Consider the following 24,474-nt stretch of genomic DNA (forward strand, 5'->3'; position numbering starts at 1 on the left):
GACTTAATTTCTATACGGGTTCTAAACTCTTAATCTTGTGGAGGGTTAAGTTGACAGGGGGCTTAAACCATAAGTGTACTGTTCTGTTGTTAAATGTGTTATTCCTACATTACAGAGAGTTCATCAATTACATGAAGCGATCCCGAACCTTTTATGCCTCTATAGCAGAAAGGCTGTGTGATGGAGACCTGGTGATGAGAGACAGCTCAACCTGCTGGAATGGAGAGGACGTTGTAGAAAGGTAAAGTTACGAGTAAACGTTTTCCCTAATGGTGAAAAAGGTGATTTCATATCCTTCTTGATGGTTCAGAAGCATTCTGAGACACTGTTGTCATAAGTTTCTCCTTCATAGTGAACTTGATGCTTAATTGAGCAAGAGTTTTGCTAAAATAAAAGGTGATTAATGCTGAGTTTTAGTTGTCTGTATTAAATATAGTGGAACACTTCTTGAAGGGCTGCTTTGAAGAGTCCCTTTCTTTCACTATAGAGAGGCAGTTTTTTGTAGAGAGATCTTACCCTCTAAAGCTCAGTTAGCAAGTGGTACCTCCGTGACAGACTGGAGATTCCTTCCAGTCTGCTGTTTATAGACTCATTAGTGCAGAGCTGAACGTCATGTTTGGCTATAATTAGAGGATACGTAGCTCTTCCTGCAAAGGTGTCAGAAAAATACAGTGACCAGACCATTATGTTTATAAAGAATTTCCCTGCCATTTCTTTTCAAAGTTTCCGATACAGCACTTTGAGTAACAACTGGTTTTGGAATTGCCCAGCATCCTTACCAGAGCGTGTTCTTCAGGAATTCTTAGAAAGTAACAAATAATAAATGCACTGTTCCATGTGGATAGGGCAGCTAGAAGCTCTGTAGGGTGAAAAGATCTGTCTAGTTTGTCAGCTAAATTTTTTTGCTCTGTATTTTATCAGTCTTTCTCATCACCCTTTAGAATCCAAACTGGAAAATACACTTGGACTCTCCATGAGCTCAACTTTTTGTTGTCATTTCTTTTACTCTGTATAACGTGAGGCAACATTGCCCTGAGGAGAAAAAGTGGTTTTCAGAATACAGCTCTGTCTGTTACTATCACTGTCAAAGTATACATCAGTTTTTGCAGTGAGAGCTGGTTGGAAGTGTGCCAGTGAATGTTTTCCAAAAATGTCTTTTTGTCAAAACAGAGGCATTCCATGGGATTGTGTTGGCTTTCATGGTGTTTCTTTTTTGAAGTGTATTTTGTGGTCTGTAGCAGTTTTAAAAGAGCTAGCATTCTGTTTTCCTGCTTTAAAACAATTTTCGTGATAGAATATTGTTTTGTACAAACTCATGGAATAATTCCAATGTGGAACAGAGAGAGAGATGTTACAGTTATAGGCTGTCCCATTAAAGGGAGTTCCGACTCCCACACAGCTCTGCTTAGATTTCTCATGTGTAAATAACTTTAGCTTAATTATGTCTGAGATATTCAGAGATAAATACGTTTCTAACACATTCAAAGATAACTTTGAAGTTTAATATTTCAATGTATACTGGCATTACAAATTAATTTTAGAAGCATATATTTGAAAATTTTGCCAACAATGCAGTATTCTAAATATTAATGTATAGTGATTGTAATGCTGATTGAAGTTTTTACTGTAAAAGTAATGGAGAGGAAGTGAGGAGAATATCAGTATTTCCATTCCAGAGTCCCTTTTGCTGGTAACATGTTGCCAGATACACAGTTAACTTTTAGAACAAACAGCTTTCTGGCCAAAAGAAAAACAAGAAAAATATTTTCTGTATCAACTCTCTGAACAAGCAGGTAAAAGACTAACAAGGTCCCTCGTATTTTGAATTAAAAAGCAAAAACAAAGGAAAAAGAAAAACTTGCACCCCAACAATGACGTCAACAAAAAAAACCCACTTCAAACCCTGAAATATGTATTTGTAGTTAACTGTTGAAGTTTAAAGGTTTAATATTTGCCCATATTAAATGAACAAATTACAAAATAAGATTTTAAATTCACATGTTTAACCAGACAGCAATATGAATATATTTTTTAGTCTGTCACACCATTGATTGCCTTAAAAGGAGGAGGCTTTCTGGGGAGCCTGCACTGCCAGCGATGCTACACAGCAGCACAAACGTGGTGCCTGCTTGCTGGCAAATTTTACTCCTTTCATCATCTGTTTTATAGGCTGGACTTGTCACCAGTTCTCCCCACATGATAAATAAACCTGTCCTGATGATGCCTGAAGATGCATTTCTCTTTGCTATTTCTCCTTTCCCGGGAGACCAGAGGATTAAATACCAGCAGTAGTAAACAGCTCTGAACTCAAAATAGAGCCTTATTCTTAACTCTGTATCAGAAAATAGATTGCCCCAATTAATCTGGTGGATCTCTTGTGAACCTGAGTTTGAGGTTACTCAGGCTGCAGAACTGGCAAAAGCTGTGGTTCCTCGATGCTTCTTGCATTTCATAATGCTATTTGAAAGCTGAGCGATATTTATGCTGCATGCTAATTGGCATTCAAGCTCTTTAGGAAAAACAAACTCAACCTTTAAAAACAATTTGACACGCAAATGCAGCCTGAAACAATATGAAATTATTACTCACAAATGGGGATTGTGCATTCAATTAGTAGAGAGGGCACTTGAGGTCTGTCAGAGGATCTGATAAACAGGATTCTCATTGTAGTTTTTTATTTTATTATAATTCTCTGGATCGGGTTTTATCATGTTTAAATCAATGCACTAGCAGGCATAAAAAAGCTTGAGCTGCCAGTAAATACACCGTAAAAAGAGCCAGATTGTTTCCACCAGTTTGAGAACATGCTTCTGGCCTGCTGTTCGGATGAACAGCACAACATGGCTTTGCTAGGAGTTCTCTGGTGTCAGTTCAGGGCCTTTGAAGACATTGGAAATACTTGTACCAGAAGCACCGTCTTTCTCTTATTTACTCTGTGAGCAACTTGTTCCTGGAACAAAGCTTCATATAAGAAATAGTCCGTGAGGCTAATAAATGGTCTCAGTATAGAAAGAATGCTCAGAGAAGATGTTTTGCAAAGTGAAGCAAGCTTGGAGAAATTTCCGTACTGGAACTTTTCTGTCCTGGCAGTGTGTCAGATGATTATCTCAATACCATGTCAGCAGAAGAGATTGCAGAAGTTGAGTGTGAACCATTATGCACTGCCAGGGCCAGAAACCATTCACCTCAGAACTCTAGAAGGACGAAAGGGTTAAATAGTTGAATTACTCATTGTGATACCGTATTTTCTTTAAGACTGCTCCAATAGCAGATGATGGAAAGATGTGAAATGTGAAGACATCATTGTATTTTTGGCAAAATAAGGATTTCAGAAAGGTGTGGCTGATAAACTTGGTATGCAACAGTAAAATCTGTAGAAACTATAAGCAGATGAAGATGATAGATAGGGAAAGGAATCAACATGTTGAGAGTTTTTAGAGGGAGATAAAAAGCATGTAGACAGGGTAGATCTCTATACTCTGCTTGGATTTCTGATAGATATTTGATAAGGTCCTTCACACAAGGCTGGTAGAGATGCAAATGAGGGTAGGTAATAGATGGTCATAAGTTACAGTAGAAAGAGGTCAGCAGTGGCAGTGCGTGGGGATTTGTTCTGGAACCTGTGCTGTTCATCTGTCATAAAAGACCTGTGAAGGGGAGTGAATACAGAGGTGACAGCATGTGCTGATGGTACTAAGTTATCCTGGGTAGAAAAGACAAGGGTCAGCTGTGATTGATTGCAGGAAGAACTTGTGACATGGAATGACTAGGCAATAAAAGGCGTATGAAATTCAACATGGGCAAATGTAAAGTGATTCATGTAAGAGCAATCCAAATGTTACGTACAGAATGGTGTGCACTGAGGTGGCTTTCACTGCATAGATGGTTTTTCTTCTGCAAGATCACAGAGGCCAACCTAGTAAGCTGATACTAATTGAAGGAATTACATGTTTAGTACCAGAAAGGATGTCACTGAAACATCTCCCAGGGGGTTATGGGAATATACATATGTAGAAAGGAATGTCTTCTGTGGAGATTTGAGATTAGTGCCACGTAGGATCCTGTGGTTAGATGACTCTTCTGCTTCTAGTTCTGGCTCTATAAAAATCATGAGCTGTTACATCTTTAATCACATGGGAGAGGAGGGGGGGACTATCTTTCTAACAATGAACAGACATGTTATAATGCCATTAAATAGCAGAAAACTCCTTAGCCCTGTTTGTTTAGTGACAGTCTCACTTGAACTAAAACACAGAGTGGGGAAAAAATGAAATTAGGAAAACTGCTTCCTACTTGTAAAATTGTACCTAATGAATTTCAGTGCTGTAAATACTTTTTGAACACATGGACAACAGGAAGGGGCAATTGTCTTGAAAGCTGTTACACATCACTAGACTTCTCCAGCTGATGAGATTACTTTATAGCTTACCATTGATTACCACAGTGGTTATTTTTCTCCACAAATTGGGAAGATATATTTACTTCTTCAGTCAAGGGCTGTTTCTGATATTACAGAAGACTAAGCTGTCAGGCACAGGCTTTCAGCCCCAATTTTCTGTTCAGTCAAAAGGACCCCCTGCAGTGCTGTGTTAAAGAACCAGGATACATAGCTGAAAAGTAAGTGGTCATGAAATACCTTATATGTGTCCCATAACTGCTTGTGAGTAAGGTACCTCCTCTGCTGGAGAAGAGCTGTCAAGATTACAAAGAAGTTGTTCCACAGTCGCTGTACTGTGTATTGAGACTTGATACTTCTTGAATTCCAGAGAGAACTTTTTAAAAATGAAAGATTGGCCCTAAAGAACCTTTCACAACTCTGACACTTCAGCGAATGAGTGTAGCTTTGTGAGTTCAGTTTTTGCTGTGTGAGTGTGCATGCAGTGTAGGTATGAGCAATAATACCCTAAAGTACAGGCTGGATCGAAGCCATATGCTGAAAGCAGGTATTTTTTTACACACTACATATATATATACAACCTTTCTCCTTATGCTATAAAAGAAACTTTTACAAGTGTACATAATTAATTTTAGTAGCAAACCCTCCCTCCTTTCCCCTCTCCATTTTGCAAGCCAGCCACCAGAGGGAAGGAATGGTTGCATCCATGCCCGTATACATCTGCAGCATTGTATTAAAGCTGCTGCTTCTGGCACTTCAGTGCATTTATTTAAGGATTTTGTGTTAAGTAGTAGAATCCTGACTAAATGAGGAAAGAATTATTTGCTCCTGGATTGTATGACTTTTGAAAATTAATGTTTGGGTTTGCAAATATGACCTGAGTTTCCATTGTTGAGGAAAGGTTTATTAGTTTGGTCAGAAACGTAAGAAATTTTTTACAGTTTTGACCGGAAATCACGTTTTCTGGTGAGGCTTTCTATTAGGAATATAAACTCTTTAAGTCCCTTCCCTCCTCACCACAAATTTCAAAAAGGTCAAAGCATGTCTTCCTATGACCCACACTGAAAAACTGTATAAAGAAAAGTGACAGAAATCAGTGATGTTTGTATGTGATAGCTGCCTCATCAATACCTGTGACAGACCATTTGGCTGGATGTCATCTGCACTGATCTCTGTAATTTAAACTGATAAGTCTATCTGCTTAAAGACTTGATTTTTTTTTTTTTCTTTGTTTTGTGGGGTTTTTTATGCAATGACCAAGGAAAGACAATTTCAAGGGTTTCGGTCCTGGAAACTATTAATAGATTAATCTCAGTGTAGAGATTTCATTGAAGGTAACTATGTGCCAGCTGTCGGAAGAAAATTTGACACCAAAAAGGAGCAACATGTGGAATTATCCAGCATGAACTACAGATGAGAAGTTAATGGGAGTCAGGAGGCAAGTTTTGTACTGAGGTACAGAAATAAAAAGAGAGAAAGAGAAAGCCAGTAGCAAGCATGTAAGTTTTTCATGAAGCACAAGAAGCCTGGTTCAACCCATGAGTAACTGCTCACCCCAGATCTGTTTGTGCAGTTTGATAGAATGATTGGTCTTCACTTCTCTTGGACTGGACTGCTGTGGAGATTGTATGACTGAGATCTTGTTACTTGGTGCACGATGTGTGTGACCTCCTGGTAGATAGCAGGCCATTCTGGTGCTCAGTCTGGGTTTGGGGTCACTTGAGGAACTCCCCTGGCAGCTTCACTAAACCATTTACAACTCAGCCTCGAGGAAGAGCTGAGAAGCAACCTCCAATATTTTGGTGCTTGTCTTTAAAGCTTTGTTTTTCTGCTTTTTGTTTTAAAGTTGCATTTTGCCTTGTGTTTCTGTGCATAGTATACTGGTCAAAAAAAATCATCCTGATGTGGTGAATGCAGTTTTCTGGATGGACTCATGGTGACCCCATGCCCACTGCTAGTTCAGTATGACCTGCTTGTTGGAAACAGTCCTTCTTTTGCATCATCTTGTGGTGTTTATGGTAGACTTTCTCCTTCTTAGGTAATACTGTTGCTGTGATATGTCCAGGTAATTTATGTTGATGGCTCAAGTCAGTATTTGAAAAACATTTATGTAAATACAAGTAGGGATTTGACTTGTGAAGGACTCTTTTTAACATCGTAGCATTAAGCATTTTCTGTCAGATTGAGATAATTGAATACAAATAATACTGGGTTTCAAAGTTTCTTGGGGGACACTTGTGGATTTAGTGTCTACTCAACAATATATGTTGACATAGAATGCTCCATTTCAATAACCAGGCATTAAGTGATTCAGAAATTAAACTCAGTCTCCAAATTTTTATTTTAGCTTATTTTGGCATTCTCTAATTGAAAAATGGTATAATCAAAGCTTTCTTTTCCTTTGCAACTAATTCTTCATAAATCTTTGAGTCAGGGTTCTAAACCTTTGCAGGATTCTGTTCTGATTTTGATCAAAGGGTAGTTTCTGAATTGCCTGCCTGCCTCTGTTCATAAACATTATTGTAATCTTGTAAGAAGTCTCAGTCTGGTGAATACCTTTTATTTCATGGCCCTGCATACACCAGAATTTGTGCAATAAACTGCAAAACATTTTTGGTCAAGTCAGTATCAAAAGAAATTATGAGACCTGTTGAACAGGATAGCTGTAAATACTGGTATTGCCATATGCTAACATACAGCCCCAAAATGTCAAAACATTTTTAGAAAAAAGTCACAGTTTTGATCAATTAAATAATGAAAAAAGAAAAAGATGCAGAGTACAATGGAAAAAGCAAGTGACTCAGAAAAAAGGGGCATGGGTGCTTTTTAGATCAAATTATACTTCTGGACTGATGTGCCGAGAAGAATAACAAAGTATGTGTCTTCCCTTTCCCAACCCTCCCAACATGCACACAGGACAGAACAGAGCTGCTAGAAAAGTTTTTACTTTGCTGTAATTAACTGAAAAATTCACCAGTGCTCTTGTGAATGCCTGTTGTTTACCAGTGGTTGTCTGGAGCTAACTCCCATTGTGAGCTTTGATGGGGAAGGTTACATTTGTTCTGAACGGCAGCAACGCTTTCTTTGTGTTTCTTGCAGCTTATGGGAATGGGGTTGAATTACTCGGGATTTTTTCCAAATCTGGGGCCAGGGTTGTGCAGGTTGGTACTAGAGCTCCAGATGAAATTTCTTTCCACATTTGAAGCATTAGGCTTTTAAAACAACAGGTGGAGTCAGTGACCAGGTTCTCAGCTGGACTAGAATAATCATCTGTTGGGTGAAAGTACATGGCTGACAGTGCCAGTATTTACTGGGCTGACTTCTGAAGGTCAGATCTTAAAAGGCTGTATCCTCACCCAGTGTTCATTGTTTTATGTAACCAGCATTGGATTCTATGGCTACCACAGTCTGCTTTTTCATTGTCCCCACTTTTCTTGCTGCCACATTTGTTTTGTGAAATATGATGAAAATGCTCTGTGATCTTTCTCTAGTGATAACTTGGTGGATAAAACCAAAAGAAAACAAACAAAAAGCCCATAAGCTCTCCTGGTTGATCAATAATATGCCATTACTGGTATTTTACTGTTTTTAAAAATCAGTCTATTTCATCTGGTGAAACAAACCAGAGGTGTCCGGGCTGGCACATTAGGTAAAAATGTGTCTTAAAAATAGGGTTCAAACACCCCATTCACGTTCATCTGTAGTAGAAAATTGTCTGTGTTGAATTTATTAGCCGTTGTCAATACATATGCATAGGCATATGCACATACCTGATCCTAAGACTGCTGAATGAAGTAGTTACAGAAGGGGTGTAATTAATGGGAGGACAGTGCCTAACCCAGCTAGGGAAAGGGATATGTTCAGTAAAAAGCAAATGAACTGTTTACATGCAATGTCTGGGCAACAAAACGGGGAGGGTTGTGAACAACTGGTGTTATGTGAAGGTGGATATAATAGAACAGAAACATGACAGAGCAGCGGACACTGCTCAGGAGAGTTGAAATCGAGGTAAAGCTGGTAGGAAGGCATCGTACGTTAGAGCTACAGTCATCTGTAATGAAGCTTGGGGATGTGCAGATAAACTTGGCGATGTTTCTCTGTGCAGGGGACACAAGAGGAGATAGTACAGAGAGGCGTTTATAAGACATGGACACTGAGCAAACATCAATGGCTGAGAAAATTCAGCTGGAGCTGAACTGCTGGCGCAGGCTGAGAGGTGAGGACAGAATGGGAGAGCCTGCCTTACCGAAGGGAAGCAGGAGTATGGCTTAGTTAGCCTGATAGAATGAAGGCACGGAGGGACTGTGGTTGCTCTCTGTAAATACCTTGCCATAGAGGGAGAAGAGTTATTTAAGTGGAAAAGATTGCTGGCAAAGGCATATAAGTGGGTGTAAACTGAATAGTGATAAATTTAGTCTGGGCATTAGATGTCAGTCCATCGGAGAACTGAGCTTCTGGAACAGTGTATCAACAGCAGTAGTGAGGGACAAATAACCTGTACTGTTTTAGTGTGAACCATTTTAAGTATGAATAAAGACTAGGCCTTATGGCTCAGGAGTTCAGTTTCAATCCTGTGTCCTAGACAGAATATTGACATCTGAAAGAGACCAGCTGCATTATAAGGTTGGATATAGGAGAGCAGAGATTTCTAAGTTGCTCTGGTGGAACTGAAGTCCTGATTTCATCCACGCCCCTGGTTTCATGTGCAGGGAAGGTTTAGATCCTGAGTAGGGAGGAGGGATGTAAAGCAAAACCTGTCAGGATCTTCCTGGCTGTTGCTGTAGAGCCTTATAGGAGGTCTAATAACCAAGAAATGTTCACAGGAAGACTTTCAGCACCAACTCTACTGTGCTTGGGTTTATTCTCTGTTTATTACTACTTCAGCAACTCTATGTAGTTAGTTGGCCCCCATGGTCTTTGATTTTTCCCCTGCTCAAAGGACAATAAAGCTTAACATTTATGTAGATTCTTGCACTGCAAGAAACCTATAGTTGCTCCTGTCTAGTGTTTCCCATCCCAGCAAAGGCCCCTAAATCTCACCCTTTGCTGCCAACCCTTGCCCTATGCTGCTAGAAACCATTGAAAAAGATACATTTCCCCTTCTTTCCCCTTAGCACAGATTTACTTCCTATGGGAACTGCTGGCTGTAGATCACAAATAGCTGGTTGAAATGATCAATGGCTTCCCTCATTGAAATGAAAATCTAGTTATAGGATGAAGTGTGTTTTTGTTAGATTTACTATGGTGATAACCCACAGAAATGTTTAAGAGATGGTTGCACCAATTAATTTTCCTTCAAAACATGAAACTGTGGAAGTTGACAGTTACCATGGTTTCACATTGCTCAACATTAGTTTCCCTGGAAAAAAAAACCCAACTTGTCTTGTTTTTTCATAGTGAATGATGTATTGTTGTGTAAATTGAAATCCAAACAGATAAAGGAATTTGAATTTACAAGGAGTTTCAATGAAAGCATTGAAAAAAGGGAAGGAAGAAAACATGTCACTTTTCAGAAACAAACTAACTTGGAAGTCACTGAGGAATCTGAACGTCAATAAATTTCTTAGAGCAGCACAGATGTGTTTACAATGATGGGGCTTTTCCACCCTCCAGCTCTCAGGTGAATCTTACTGCTTGAGATGGCTTCTGGCAGGGATATGATGAAAGAGGGGAAATCAGTGCTGAGACAAATTACTCAATTGAAAAGACTTCATTGTGTTTAATGTCTTCATTGGAAATCTTTCCACGAAGGAAATAGCTGGTTTATCTCATGCAGAAAAAATGATTATTTATACAGTTTAAATGAGAGGGGAAAAAAACACATAAGAAGAATGGTGTATCTGGGAAGAAAACATTATTTTATTGTGTTGTAATTGCACTGCATGGTGCAATTACACTCTGGGTGTTGTCAGCTTCTTGAGCCTGTCACTCACCTTCCACCTGCTGCTGAGCGCACGGTTGCCCAGATTGTTTCACAGTGGCCAGGGCCTTTGCTTAACGTGGAAGAGAGGGAATGGAGGCATTAACGGTCTAGATATAAGTAATTTATCAGATCTGACAAAATGTGTTTCCACCGATCCTTTGCCTGAGGGCTCCCGGTGTGTGTGTGCGCAGATCTGATGAGGTCAGTCAGTCACCATTAAGCCAAGGGCACAGGAAGACCCACGGCCCAGGACTACTTTTTGCTATTTCTACCTTTTTCCCATTAGACATTTCTGTCTGTGTAGATCTCAGGGCTGTTCATCAAGGGGCCGTAAGCTAATAAACAGTATTTGCAGCCAATTAGAATGGATGCCTTCTAATGTTGCCCAAAGATGAATTGCACTACTGAGTCGTGTTTGAAATAGTCATATAAATCTTTAGGCTGTTTCTAGGTAGATTAGATTTTGATGATCATTAAGAGGAAAGGTGTGGTGTCTTTAAAAAAAATCTTTTTTTGTGTGGAAAATTGGTATGGGCACTGTGTGATACATTTTAGTAATAACAGGATCTGCAAATTAGATAGTTCAATGTTTCAATGGCATCAGGTGGACTTCTAATTATGAGACTTTCAAATCCTTTTGAAAGTCGGCCTTCTAATCTCTACGTGGAGTCATTCTCTTGGGTTTTATGGTACGTCGCCTTAATGTACTAACTACTAATTCAAATTAAGAAGTTGCCTAAAACGCAATAGAAATTGTGACACTGCTTGTACTTTTTTCTGTAGTTTTTTTAAGAAGTTAGAGTACAGGGAGTTAGTTGGTTGATGAAACAAGTACATACACAGAATCTGGATACAGGTCTGTTAAATATCAGTTGAGTCATGATTATAGTTGTAAGTGGTAGAAATCAGAATTATTATTAGCAAACATACACAAATTTTTGTGTGTTACAACAACTAGCTGTGTTTGCTGGGAGATGGTGTGTATTTGATAGCACCTGCGCCGGAGCAAGCTGGAGCTTTGTTCCATTTACAGGTGAACCCTGATCTGGGTGAGAACAACCATCAGGGTGTTTGGCTGACTTCTTACCGTCTGTGTCCTGGGGCCCCATAGTCAGATAGTAGTTCTTGAGCCTGAAGCTAGACTTTTAGTAGAAAAGTAGAAATATCACTGAAAAAAACAGTTCTTATTTTGTTTTAGCTGTTGGAATAGCTGTTGAAGGTTAAAAGTGCTGTAAGAAAGAAAAACACAATGCAGGCATACATACAGAGGCATAGCTAGCTTGTAAAATAAACCTGTAAACTGCAATTTAGAGACTGTGCTTAATAGAAGATGTACTGATATAGCTACAAAGCAAAATATGGTTCTGCAACCAAGTCTAAGTGCTGTTATTCAGATGAGGTGTCTTCAGTACCCTTTCCGCTTTGTAGTGGTAAAAACATATTTTTTCTATGGGAAGAAAAAGGGGGAAGAAATCTAACATTGTTTGCCCTTTGTGTCAATGACTGAACACTGAGCTGATGTTCTCAAATTGACTGTAATGATTCTCAGATCTGTTTCCTGAACGGTGGTGGCTAATTGTGTGCCTGCCCCCACCCCAGTGTGTAGGTATTTAGGACAGCTTTTCTCTGGCTTCATTTGCTGATGTTGAACTTAATCCATCGGTTTTGTTGCCCAGTCACTCAATATAATGAAATCCTTCCCATGACTCTTGCAGGACAGCTGTGATTTTCCCCACACTGAAAAATTTTGTATCATTATTAAATTCTGTTACTTCAGTGGAACTTAAATCTAAACCTGTTCTTGAGCTGGTTCTGAATAGGAAGACGGAGTCTCTCTCGGGATGTTACATTTCTCCCATACTTTTTTGCAAGAATAATTAACTGTGAAATTGTTAGATTTAAAGATGGTGTCACTTACAGAAGTTTTGCCATTTTCTATGGTTACAAAATGGTGTCAGTGCCAGTGTCCCAAGTCTGAACTGGTGACGGAGTGCAAGTGGGCAGATGCCTGTGTTCGGTGGGGACGGGTAACTCAAGAAATGGTTACCCAACTCAAAAAAAACTTGCATGCATATTTTTCATGGCTGGCTTAACGAAAAGCCAGAAGAGCAGCTAACAAGCTTTTGTCGGAGCCCAAATAGTCTCTAGAAGGTGCTTTTAACGTAATTTTGCCCCTAAAGTCTTCTTGGAAATTTAGCTGCTTTAATTCTTTGAATCCTTTGAGCAGTTATGGTTCCTTCCATTCTGTAAGCAGTTCTGTATTGACAGCTTTGTTGGCTTCCTTTTTTTAGTTTACTTGACATATAGATTCAGATTTCCACTATGTCTTTGTATCTTTGTGGCCATGAACATAAACATGTGTGCATGCACGTGCACACACACGCACATATACCTTTCCCTGAGAAAGTTCCAGTACATCTGTTATCTTTGTGAGAATCAGCAAGTTCTGTCCTTAAAATGCTGGCTCTTATTACAGCTAGTAGAAGGCCCAGCATGCTGCTTATAAGACAAAATTGATTCATTTAGTCGACCATGCAGTTACAATCATCACAAGCTTGCTGGACTCCCACTTCTTGTAGAGGTTTTATGATCTGTGTGGCAGGGCAGCTTCAGTAGAGAGTCTACCACTGTCATTTTGAGTTGTTAGGTAGGATTGTAACTTGAAAAATTGTCTGTCTTGGCCAGAAAAGAAGTATTTCCTTTCTTCATCTGTTAGATTAAAGATTGACTTAGATCACAACCGTACTGACCATTTGAAGTGTATTACAAACCTCAGCATATTTACCCACAGCATTTAAGCAGACATGAACAACAGACTTCAAAAATCACTGAATTTAAAAGTAATGCATTGTTAACTCTCTGCACTTTGAAAGTAGCAAGTCATCTGCCCACCTCGCTTTTTTTTTTTTCTCCCACAGAGAACTGTAAAATACAGCACTCGGGTGTTTCCAAAGCTGAATTCTCTTAAAACTTAATTGAGGAAGCTGTGATCCCATAAAAAAAATTCCCGCCTTACTTGGTTGTTAAAACCAAATTTCATACATCTGGAAAGTGCTGTTCGTTTCTTGTGTTACACAAAATTAGCATGTTAGCTGAATGGGAAAGAAAACAAGGGATGACACATTCTGCCAGTTATATTTATACTGTGCTGCTTGTATCAAATATAAAGAAAAAAAACCCCACAAAACATGTAGGAACATGACAAATGCAAAAGTAATAGACCATTAAATTTACCCGAACTGCATTCATTACTGGAATCTGTTCTGCTAGAGATCAGATTTCCCAGCAAACAGGGATAGTCTTTCTGCATCTCACTCCCTGGAAGTTATGGCTATTTGGACATAAATCTTTTCTCATGACCCACCCAACAGGTGGGTGCTGAATTTGAGGCACTTATAATACATTGTCATTAGGCGTGGATTGATTGTTTATGTTTTGTGCCACCTTTTTGTTGTTGCTTGTAGGATTTGTTCATAATACTAAAAGTAGTTAAGCTGAATGGAGTGAAGACATAAAAGTATCTGCATGATGGTTACTTGGCATTGTTCCAAAGTGTGATGCTTGTTCTTTTTACTAACAGAGAACCTAGTAAAAATAGCAATAACACAGCCATGTGTCACTGGAAGGATAAATCACGAGACAGAAAAGCAGACAGGGCTCTCAGTTTTGTGCCTGTGTACTGGGGCTGGATGGATCACAATCCATAAGCTTTTGGCACCACTCAAAGCATAATAGCAGTGATAGATATTTCATGCAGAAGTTTAATGCCATTGTAGATAAGCTCCCAGTATGCATCAGCTAGAGAGGCACAGAGCTTCCCGTGCTTGTATCTAGCAAAGTCTCCTGACCCAAACCAGACACAGACAAGCATCCTGGAGAATGGCAGTGAAGTATTATCATTTGAGGCAAGATGTAAAGCTAATGCAGTTTCTCCACAGAAAATGAGCAAACAGAAAAGGGAAAATGATGGGATGACTGGTTCTGCTGTCTGTGGTTCCAAATTTAGATGTACTTGAAGCCATAAGGGAGTCAGATTCAATGAAATCCAGTCTAGTATGATTCATAGTATGTTTTCCAATGAAAATGGTCTTTATGCTTCTGTCCTGTCACTGGTAGGCCATTTGGGTCTGAAAAGAGCTCTTTTGTGTTGACTGACTCTGCCACTGACCTAACTGCCTCACCTTAGTCAAATCACTTCATTCCCGTATGTGTCTCTCATCTCCAAAGCTTTGCCTGCAAGAATTCTTTTCCTTACTATGTGTTTATACTGTGCTTTATAAAGTACTGCCATGATCTCGTGACAGCACCTGCTCATTGCAGAAGTAATGCTTTGTAAAGTACTGCCATGATCTCCTGATAGCACCTGCTCATTGCAGAAGTGATGCATTACTGCTATTAGGACTGGTAATAAAACTTATGGTGGAACATTATCTAAAAATCCCCGCTTCCAAACCAGAACAATGTCATTCAGCTGCTTAGAAGACTGTGGATTGCTCTGGTTGCTACTTGTAGTTTCAAAGTCAATGATTCATAAGGCTTCAATATAAATCTCTTGAGATGCCTTTGCTATTGTATTATTGCATCCTTGTGAGGTTCACAAAAATTGTATGTGTATAAAAATGTTTAGTTTTCTGTTAAGGCTGTAGAATTTTAGTAAATGGAATAGTAGTTTTAGGAACTGGTGGCAGAACTTACTTTTTTTCTTTCTTTTTTTTTTTTTTTTTTTTTTCTTTCTGTAGGATCAGGGACTATGTGTGAGCTTAAGAGTGAAATTTAATGAAACGTCCTTAGTATCAATCTCCCTTACTCTAGCCTGTGATTGTTCTGAAAAATTTGTACCTCTTTGTAACACTTCACACTATGTCTGAAAATACCTTTTGTGTCAACACACAAGAAAATAGGTAATTATATTGGCAGAATTGTTGCGCAGCAAAATAGGCTTAGCAAAAGATGGAGTGTTCAGGTTTCCAGCTGGGATTCAGTTGTATGATTTTTTTTTTTTAAGAGCCCTGCTGCTCCGTTGCTGCTCTGCAAACGCAGACTGTGTGGAGGGAGCCAGCATGGAGTAATTAAAAAAAACTTCTGAGTGCTTTAGGAAAAGCTCCAAATACTAGGCGTACTGTAACACAAGAACAGCACCGAAAGGTGTGCCGTTCTTTTCTGCTTCAGTGGTGTCAGTTTTTAAAAGATTGACACAAAAAGAGCTGCTATTATTTTTAATTTGATATTAGCACCCGTGGGGTGTTCTACAGTTCTAAACATAGAGTTTAGAACTCAATCAGTTATGAAATGTAAGAAATTGCTGGCAGGAAATATTTGAATGAGTATTTTATTACATTAATTAGGTAAAAAATTTTCCCTGGAAGAAGCAACAGTATTTAGAAATGCACACATGCTCCTTTCATATTTTTCCTTGTTGTCTCTGTCAGTGTATTGTTTTTCCTTAGTGCAGTTGACAGAAAGGAAATTGAGTGTTTTCTGTCATTTCAGTATGATCCTGTACAGCATAAGCAAGGCAAAAAATATTGCATCTGCAATTTTCTGGAAGATCAGTTAAATTGGACTTGTGACTACCAAGAAGCCCAGAGAGTAATAAAGTGGGGGTCTCACAGCAAACCCCTGGAATGGGTCTGTCTGTACGGAAATCTTTGAGGAAAAGAAAAGTTTACCCACATTTATGAGTAAAGTGTGATTTTAGTCTAAAAGACTAGGCAAAATGCTGCAAATGGCATCAGATACACAAAAAGGTTTAATCTGACAGTATTGGCCAGTAGTTGGTTTATGAGAGGTGAAGTGCTGGAAATTGAATGGTATTTGTCTGAAAGCAAATTTTGGAAAAAGTTTGCACACTGTGAAAAGTTTCACACATCTGTGAAAAGTTACAGAAAATGAAATGTTTTTGTAAAAAAATCTGAACTTTTCTTTCCATGAAATATTTTTCCAATATTAAATGTTTTTAAACGCAAAAAACTCTGCTGGCAGCACCCATCCCCACAAAGGCTGGTGTTTTATGTGCTCTGGCTGCCTACTCTGCACCTGACATTTCGGAAAGAGCACTACTACCTTTGACAAGACTTGCTCTTAGTTAGCAATGTACCGGTGTTATTTATAGACCACAGGAGTCCTTAAAGAGAAGTAATTATATTGCAGGGCTAAGAATTTTCTCTGGCAGGAATGGCTGATGCTAACCCGGGTTTTGGCAATAGTGGTTGTGTAGCCTTGGGCAAGTCACTTAACTTCTGAGAATATCAGTTTCCCAGTAAAATGTGAGGTAGTTAAGTTTACCTTACCAATTCACTTTGAAGCATAACCAAATAGTCTTGATTCAATTCTAATTAAGTGCAACGTATTATTAAGACCAATGAAGTGGCTGACCTAAGATATAAAATGTGGAAGTTCCTGGCCCACCATATGTTTTTAATCCATACTAAGACTTTTCCCTTGGTTGAGGCAGTATTGCGCTGAGAGACGACTGCTGTCATCTTGGGTCATTGAACAGCACTAGATTTTAAATAAGATCGAAAACCTGGGTTTGGGAAAAAAAGAATCAAAATAAAAGGTAACTTCTGTGGAACAAAAAATTCCTGATATGAATTGTCAAAATGAGCTACCCATCTTTTTGTGAGATTCTTTTCATTAGATTTGTGCCAATAGCAGCATCTTCTTGGATACCCTGTCTGGAGAGGGATCAAACGAACTGCAGCTCCCATCGTCCCAACAGACCAGAAGGCTGGATTTCCCAGAGCAGATAGGTGTTTTAAGTGACCCTCAGAAAAAGCAGCATTTGGCATTTCTTTATTTTGTCTAAGTTATGAGTTTACAAATGGAAACTTTCTTCATTTTTCCAGTTACAAAGTTTAACTCAGTCAAGATATGTATGATAATGGAAAATGTTTGCTGTCACTGTGAGAAGACAGTGGTAGAAAATCTTTACCTTTTGCCAGCTTTAGTCATTTAAAAAAAAACAAACCAACAAACCAAACCAAAAAACAACAACAAAAGAACTATGTGACAGTTTTAAGGATATTGAAATAACTTGCATTTTTTATTTTTAATTATAACCTGGTGTTTTATTAATGCTTGTGAATATAGTAGGGTTAAGCCTTTTAATAAAAGTATGCTTCAGGCCAAATCATATTTTATCAAAAATCTTTTATGCATGATATTAGGCACTAACGATATGCCAAGTTCAAAAGGGAAATAAGCATCCTTGTACTTTAGGAGTGAAGTGAGATCTGACGGGAAAGACTGACAGATTTTTTTTGCTCCTAGTGAGAATTTCTGTGGGCTATGCCAACCTAAAGAGCAAACTGGAGTTTCAAAATGGTGCATGTAGAAACTGCCACCTAATTATCCCTCTGCAGTGAGATTGCAGAGGCTCATTTGGGATGCAGAAGAGCTGGTAAGCCCAGTGCTGCAAGCCCTCCTACAGCTCCTCACCTCCTTGCCGTGGGGAGGAATAGCACCATGGCTCAAGCTCCTCCAGCTCAGCTGGCAGGCAGAGGGCCAGCATGTCCTCCACTCCTCATAGCCTCCAGCACCCAAAGCCTCTGTCAGCCTCTTCCATCCGCCCCAACTGCACCTTCCCATGGCTGAGCCTCACACTGGGAAAAGCAGCAGTGCTTCTATAGTGACTCGGCCCCTAGTTCATTCCTTTCCCTCATTACCACCATCGTCTTGCTGTTTTCGTTCTCACTCAAACACACTTTTTCATTTTGAAGGACTTGTGCTACGTGTCCCATTGCTCGCGCTCCAGAAATGAAATCCCTTTGCTGTCAGAGCTCATCTTTTTGAGCAACATGTCCCGATTCTGCCGCCATGTGGGTGGATGTTGATAACATTGATATTGCTTGTACACAACCATCAGAGCAGAATTTGAACCACTGGAGGTATTAATGCTTGATCTGTGCGACAGTCTCCTTGGTTTCTTCAGCACAGATTTTTTCCAGTTGCCACAGTGCTTTTTGTGCTGACTGGGGGAATGGACATAACCATTAAATGTATTTGTCCAGCGGTTCATGCTGTTCCCTTCTTGTGAAGAGATTTAAGACTTCATCTACATGGAATATTTCAGCAACTAGGAGGGGATTGCTGCCATGATTTTGTGCCGTGCAAGGCCACGTTTCCTATCTGAAAGACTGTAGCAGTATTCTGCCATCCTGGAATGTAGCCTCAATTCCCCTTCCCTAATTTTAGCTACTTAACTGAGGCAAGTAATTTAGGAGCCTGTTGGCCCCAGTTTCCATTTGCTGTCAGCAGAGAGAGTTCAAGTGAGTGATTCAGCTCTTCAGTGGGCTGTGCTGGCTGCCAAAAATGCCGTCGCTGCTACATGAGAGGCCAGCCTTTTTCACTGGCTTCCTCCTGCCCCGCCATATGACTGCTCTTACAGTGTACGAGGAATCCTCTGCTCCGGCTAACGAATAACTGGAGGATTGCCTGCCTTTTATATGTCTGATTCTTTACTTTTGCCCTTTTTTGCTGCATGTGAAGGGGGTTGTTTGAATACAGGGTATCTTGAAGGCTATAAGACATTAGGAAAAGAGAACATTGGCTTAAGTTGACTGACTTCAGCAGTTCCAACAGGATTTTCAGAACGTGGAACCTGCCTTAATGTGACAGTTCATCCTGACACTTTCAGGTGTTTTCAGGCATCTTTGTAATGTGCAATGCAGTCAGATTATATCTTAGTACCATTTACAAATCTTTTGTGTATTTACAGAAAAAAGTACCTTTTTTTAAGGTTTCTTATTTCTTAAAACATTTACTCAAACTAGTTTTGCATTATCTTTGTTTCCTTTTTCTTTTTCCTATTTTCTTAATTTCCTTTCTTTCATCAGAATCCACTAAGCTCTTTGCTTCCAGTCTGTATAAAAGTTGTGTCATCTGGTTGGAGAACACATGTTTTTAACATGTATTGTCAATATTGTTTAACACTGTTATTGTTGTCAGCGACATCTTAGGGCCATTTGCAACAGAATCAAGTGTGCTGTCAGTAAACTTTGGCATTAATTTATGTTTTTCATCTTGCTTATGCTAGAAAATGAAAAGTAAGGAGAGGGGAAAGAGAAAAGTTAGAAAAATACTGCTAGAAGTGTTTGAGCTGTGCAATTACTGCTTTATGATTTGGTTTTGTTTTTTTTTAATATCGTTTGCTGCTTTTTTCCTAAAGTCTGGTGTGCTCATGAACCACAATTTTAGAGTCTTTATTTAAGGCTATCCACTCAGGGAACAGAGGCATTGCCTCACATTAGCAGGCCCATTCACGAGTGACCTACAGGACCTGAAGAGAAATACTTGTAGAAAACTACTATTTATGTTTAATCTGTAGAGTTTTGCATATGTCATGGAATAGTGCTTTCAAAGAGTAAATGTAAGAGGATGGTGATGTTTTCACAGATATTCCCTGAGCAGGTGAATCAATTTAATTTATTAAGTTATCAGAAATTAGTTACTTGATCAACTTCTTCATTATAGCCTGTTTTACGTGAAGGCTCGTATGCACATGCAGAGTCCTGCAATCTTGGGTTGCAAACTGTATGCTAATATTAAATTCCAAACCAAAAACTGTTTTCAATTACTTTTTAATTAACATTCTTGGCATTTTTGGTTGATAATGTTATGAGTTCCAGAGACAAAACAGAAGCATACTTCACACTTGAAGACTTTTGTATTAGATTAATAAAAGAATAACTGAACACTCCCAGGGAAGAGTAGGAGGCCGTGACTGCTTCTCTTCGCTTGTGTGGGATGCACAGAATGGCAAGCACACCTGTAGGTCAGTTCCCTGGGTATGGAAGGGTACAGTGTACCAAAAAATCACCTAACTATGCTTCATGCTAAAACCCTTTGTTCAAAATTTTCATATATGCATATGCAATTCCCACTAATGGCTAATCTGGTCATAAGCAGTCCCTGAACTCACTCTGCACAGCTGAACTTAAATACTTACCGTATCTTTTGGGAACAGCAGGTTATGTTTTTATTGCTTCTGCAAAAGGGCGTAGTTAGATGTTGCACTCCTTTTGAGGCTTGTGTGTAAGAAGAGGGACTGAGGACAATGGTTCTCAGCGGGTAAAATACCTGTATCCCCAGTCAGCACTAACAAAAATGTTCACGTTAAAGCACTGTTTTGTGGTAGTCAGTAACTAGCATGGTACTTTTCTCAGTCTCAGAAATAGGTCACAAATTCAGAAAGACTGAATGAAAGCATTACCTTCTCTTGTGTTTTAAAGTTTTGGGGTTTCTCTTTCATTTTCAGTGTTTAGTTCAGCTCCTATGAGAGAGGAAACAGAAGAGAAATAGATGAGTCTTTAAAGTGTCAAATTATAGCTTTGAGAAGAAAATGTTCCAAAGAACGAACTAGTCAAGCTTTATTGGAGGTGTTTTAAGAAGTCATAGATGTTACACTGGAATTCATTTCATTTTGCTGATTTTTATGCTGGAAATGTGTTTCATCTGTGAATGTGAAGGAGAGAAGCAAAGACTTTAAGAACAAGAAATATCAAAGCAGATTTTTGTTTTAGGTTATTCAGCGTTCACAAATTTTCTGAGATATGGAAAAACATCACCTTGTCCATCTATCTATAGAACACCGTCACCTGGTTTAAATATATTTCAGCAGAGTTTGAAATTATTATATTATTTGTGAACTGGAAAGCAATGCCTGAATCTTTCACTGCAAATGAAACACTGGATAAATCTTGGTAGCATACTGTTATAGCCGTTTTCTGTATTTCACCAGTAAGAATTACTTAGCCCTCAAAGCCTGAAGTTTATTTTCCGTAGCACAAAACAAGAGTTGGTGTAAATCAACGTTGCACTGCTCACTTCAGAACAGCTATGTTGATTTATGTGTTTGGGAAGGTGACCTCATTAGCCCAGCTGGGCAGAGGTCAGGTGCAAGAAAGATTGAAAGCAAGAGTAGTATTTTTCTGTAGCAACTTTAAGTAGCGTTCCTTTGATAACATTGCAGCTTTAAAGCTTGATTGTGTGGGCTCTTCTGGGGTAGGCAATGTATTCTGAGTCATGTTTGGGAAGGCAGAAAATCTGTATAGACGTATCAGGGATGTATTTTTTATACCATTCAGGGGCATTAGACTTTAAGGTGCAAGTTGTTTTTCAGAAAATTTGGCAAGGAGACTGTTCTAATGCTTGCCCACTTCTTGGCCGTAGTCAAGGGTGACCTAGAGCAAAAACAGGATGTGTCATTTTGGTGGGGATAGACCACAATTCATTTAAAAAAGTTGTTTACTGTTTATTTACTTTTCTTAAAATGCAGCAGTTAAAGACTTGTAATGTTAGAATGAATTATTCAGAGGTGAATTGGTCAGGACCTAGTGCTTTTGTAGTTTGTTCCATTTATCATCATCTAATGCAGTGTCTATAAACAGCATATTTACTGTAGCGTTGGTAGTCATCTGGTAGTGTGGGTCTGTATTAAGAAGTGTGCTTAAAGAGGGAAAAGGTTCTATTTTGCCATCCTTGTCCATAAATTTATTTAGTGTCAAGATCTAACTTTACCTTGTGGAAGGCAGTCGGGGCGAGAGGTTGGGAGGATGCAGTTGGAGAGGAGCAGAGGAGAAACAGCAGCCTGGAGTGAGACGGGCTCAGCAAGGATAGAGGTAAGGAGATCAGAGTTGGAAGGCAGCGCTCATGGCAGATAGCCGCAGTGCTGCTGCTGCCGCCGGCCCTTGCGCGGCCACGCTGCGTGGCCCCAGGACCCCCACGTAAGGGCTTGTGGGTCACGTGCTGTGTGGGAGCAAGGCAAACGCATGCAATGTGAGAATGCAGATTTCACGTTGCGTTTGGAGATTGTGAGTAGCTTGGTTTGGAGACTGAACTCTTGGCATATTTTGATGCATGATGCTGCATCTAATATTATAGTTGTTAAAAGATGAGCTTTTATGCTATTTGTCAGCTTCTCAGGCTGCCCATGAGACTGCCTTAGTGCCAAAACCATAGTGACTGTTCAGTGATTTATCAGTTTTCTTATTGTTAAAGTGTGTGATAAAAACTATAAATCATAGGTTGATAAGATTTAATTGGGCAAACACAGTGCAATTAACAAAAGGCAAATTTCCCCATCCCCTACCATTATCCCCAAAGTTGCCCTCAGAGTGCTGTCAGCCTCTGGTGGAACAGCTCATCCTCTGCCAGTGCCTCTCAGATGCATGTTGTGTGGTGGGCCCTGATGGGGTTTGCGGCAGAGGACTTTGTAATGGTCAAAGCTTGCCTGGCTATTGATGAAGCAACCTTGCATATTGTTGAAAATACCTGGTTATAACTTGTTATGGATCATTAATATTTCTTGTAACAATATTGGTCTGTACAGTCCCTGCTCTTCGGGAGTTAATGAACCCTTCAATGGACAGGACAAACTCAGTAATGACGCTGATATGTGGAACAGCTTTTTCCAAGCTGATGTGCATGGTTGTGTTAGCAGTGGCTGGGCCAGCTGCAGCGTGAAGCTGGAGGAGGAGAGAGCAGCTGAATCTGTGCCCTCGTGCTTAGGGCACGTGCGAGGCTGGATCCCGGCGCTGTGCAGAAGCAGCCCCCTGGACAGCGCTCGGGTTCACTGAGCTGCCGCCCTTTGGCAGCGCAGGCGCAGCAGGAGCCCGTCGCCTGTCCCAGAGCTGCCAGGATGCCATGTGCCTGGGCAGACCCCTCTCTACTGGGACAACCCCTCGGCTTCTGATGGTTTAGCTCTGCCGTGCTACTGGCTAGTGGTGACAGCACCAGGCGGGGCAGAGGGGAGAGGCCCGTGGGCAGCATGAAAGCACCTGTTGTCTCCTCACTATCTGTGTGCTGATAGTTAACACCACCTTTTCCATTTCCAGGACATTGATTTCTTGGCAAATAGTCTCTGGTGCTGTGTTGTATCAGATCAGGTTCTTTTTTCTCTTGATCCCCCTTGGTGTATGAAAAGTATTTTTAAAAGTGTCGATGTGGTGCTTAGGGACAAGGTTTAGTGGTGGACTTAGTAGTGTTAGTTTAATGGTTGGACTCGATGATCTTAAGAGTCTTTTCCAACCTAAATGATCTTGGTTTTTAGGTGGAGTATCTGTTGCATAGCTATGGAGAGTGAGTTACTGGTGGGACATCAAAGAAGCCAGAACTGCCATCAGGCTTAACACAGAAAGGACTGACCTCACCCTTTCCATTTCCTTGAATTTCTCATGAGTTCAGGAAATGTGGTAATCAGGAATTTGCAGTAAGGTAGCCTGGTAATGGAAAAGAAACAAACTGCACCACCACCAACAACCAGTGCTGCTCTTTGCCCACCTGACCCTAAAATCCCCAGGGCTTCTCCACCAGAGCTCCTGAACAGCATGCACCCTTGCATGGAAACTGCGCAAGTTTGAAACATTCTTTCTGGTCATTATTTGCAGAATCAGCCACCCGTGTTCGAGCCCTTTAGCAGCCTTTATGCATTGCTGTGACGCTCCCACAAGGCGCTTTGGAGGAAACCTACACTCCCTTTTACCTAACAGTTCATAAGTAATTGTTGGTTAACCAGGAATTTTGCCCCACACTTCACATCCGTGAACAGATTGGAAACTGCTATGTCCATAATAGGAGGGAGAGGCTCAGAATTTTATGGTATGCATTGTAATAAAAAGCATAGCAATTGTCACATGCGTTTTGGCTTGAATCATGACAAGAAGCAGATGTGTGGCATGCCTCTTCCTTCGCTTGCATGTACGCCAAATGAAGCAAAATTCTTAAATGTTTTCTGCTTTTTGTTGCAATTTAATCTTCTGAATAAACTGAACATGACACTGAGTCCACCCAGAGCAGTTGCACAGTTTGACATTTCTGTGGCTTTTCAGAAAGTGCTTGATTTACATTTATTTTGAAGGAAAGTAGGGGAAGGATTATATTTATCTTGTGGTGAACAGATTAAGTGTGTTTTCAGGTTAGAAAACCATGAAAAGCATACTCTCCGTTTACAAATAATGACTGCATATTTTAACAGAACAGGCCAGTGAACTCTCTTGTACAACTTAGAGCTTTATTTTTTGTGTTTAGATACACATATGTTTGCTCAAAAATACAGGCGTTGTTAAATCCAGTTTAATCTAGTGAATCCAGTATCAAGGTTGTGGCAGGTACCATATACAACAGTGGATGGTAATGGAGAGCTGTCTGTCGGACG

General features: G+C 39.8%; 1 protein-coding gene across 1 annotated transcript in view; it reads left to right on the plus strand.

The window, feature by feature from the left end:
• Positions 1–24,474, plus strand: part of LOC137675134 (glypican-5-like) — a 345,701-nt gene that overhangs the window by 128,179 nt on the left and 193,048 nt on the right. Inside the window, exon 6 of the mRNA XM_068421077.1 lies at positions 116–241. Within this exon, the coding sequence (XP_068277178.1) occupies positions 116–241 (126 nt within the window). The remainder of the gene's footprint in view (positions 1–115; positions 242–24,474) is intronic.

This window comes from Nyctibius grandis, chromosome 32, assembly GCF_013368605.1.
Source record: "Nyctibius grandis isolate bNycGra1 chromosome 32, bNycGra1.pri, whole genome shotgun sequence".
Classification (NCBI taxonomy): Eukaryota; Metazoa; Chordata; class Aves; order Nyctibiiformes; family Nyctibiidae; genus Nyctibius; species Nyctibius grandis.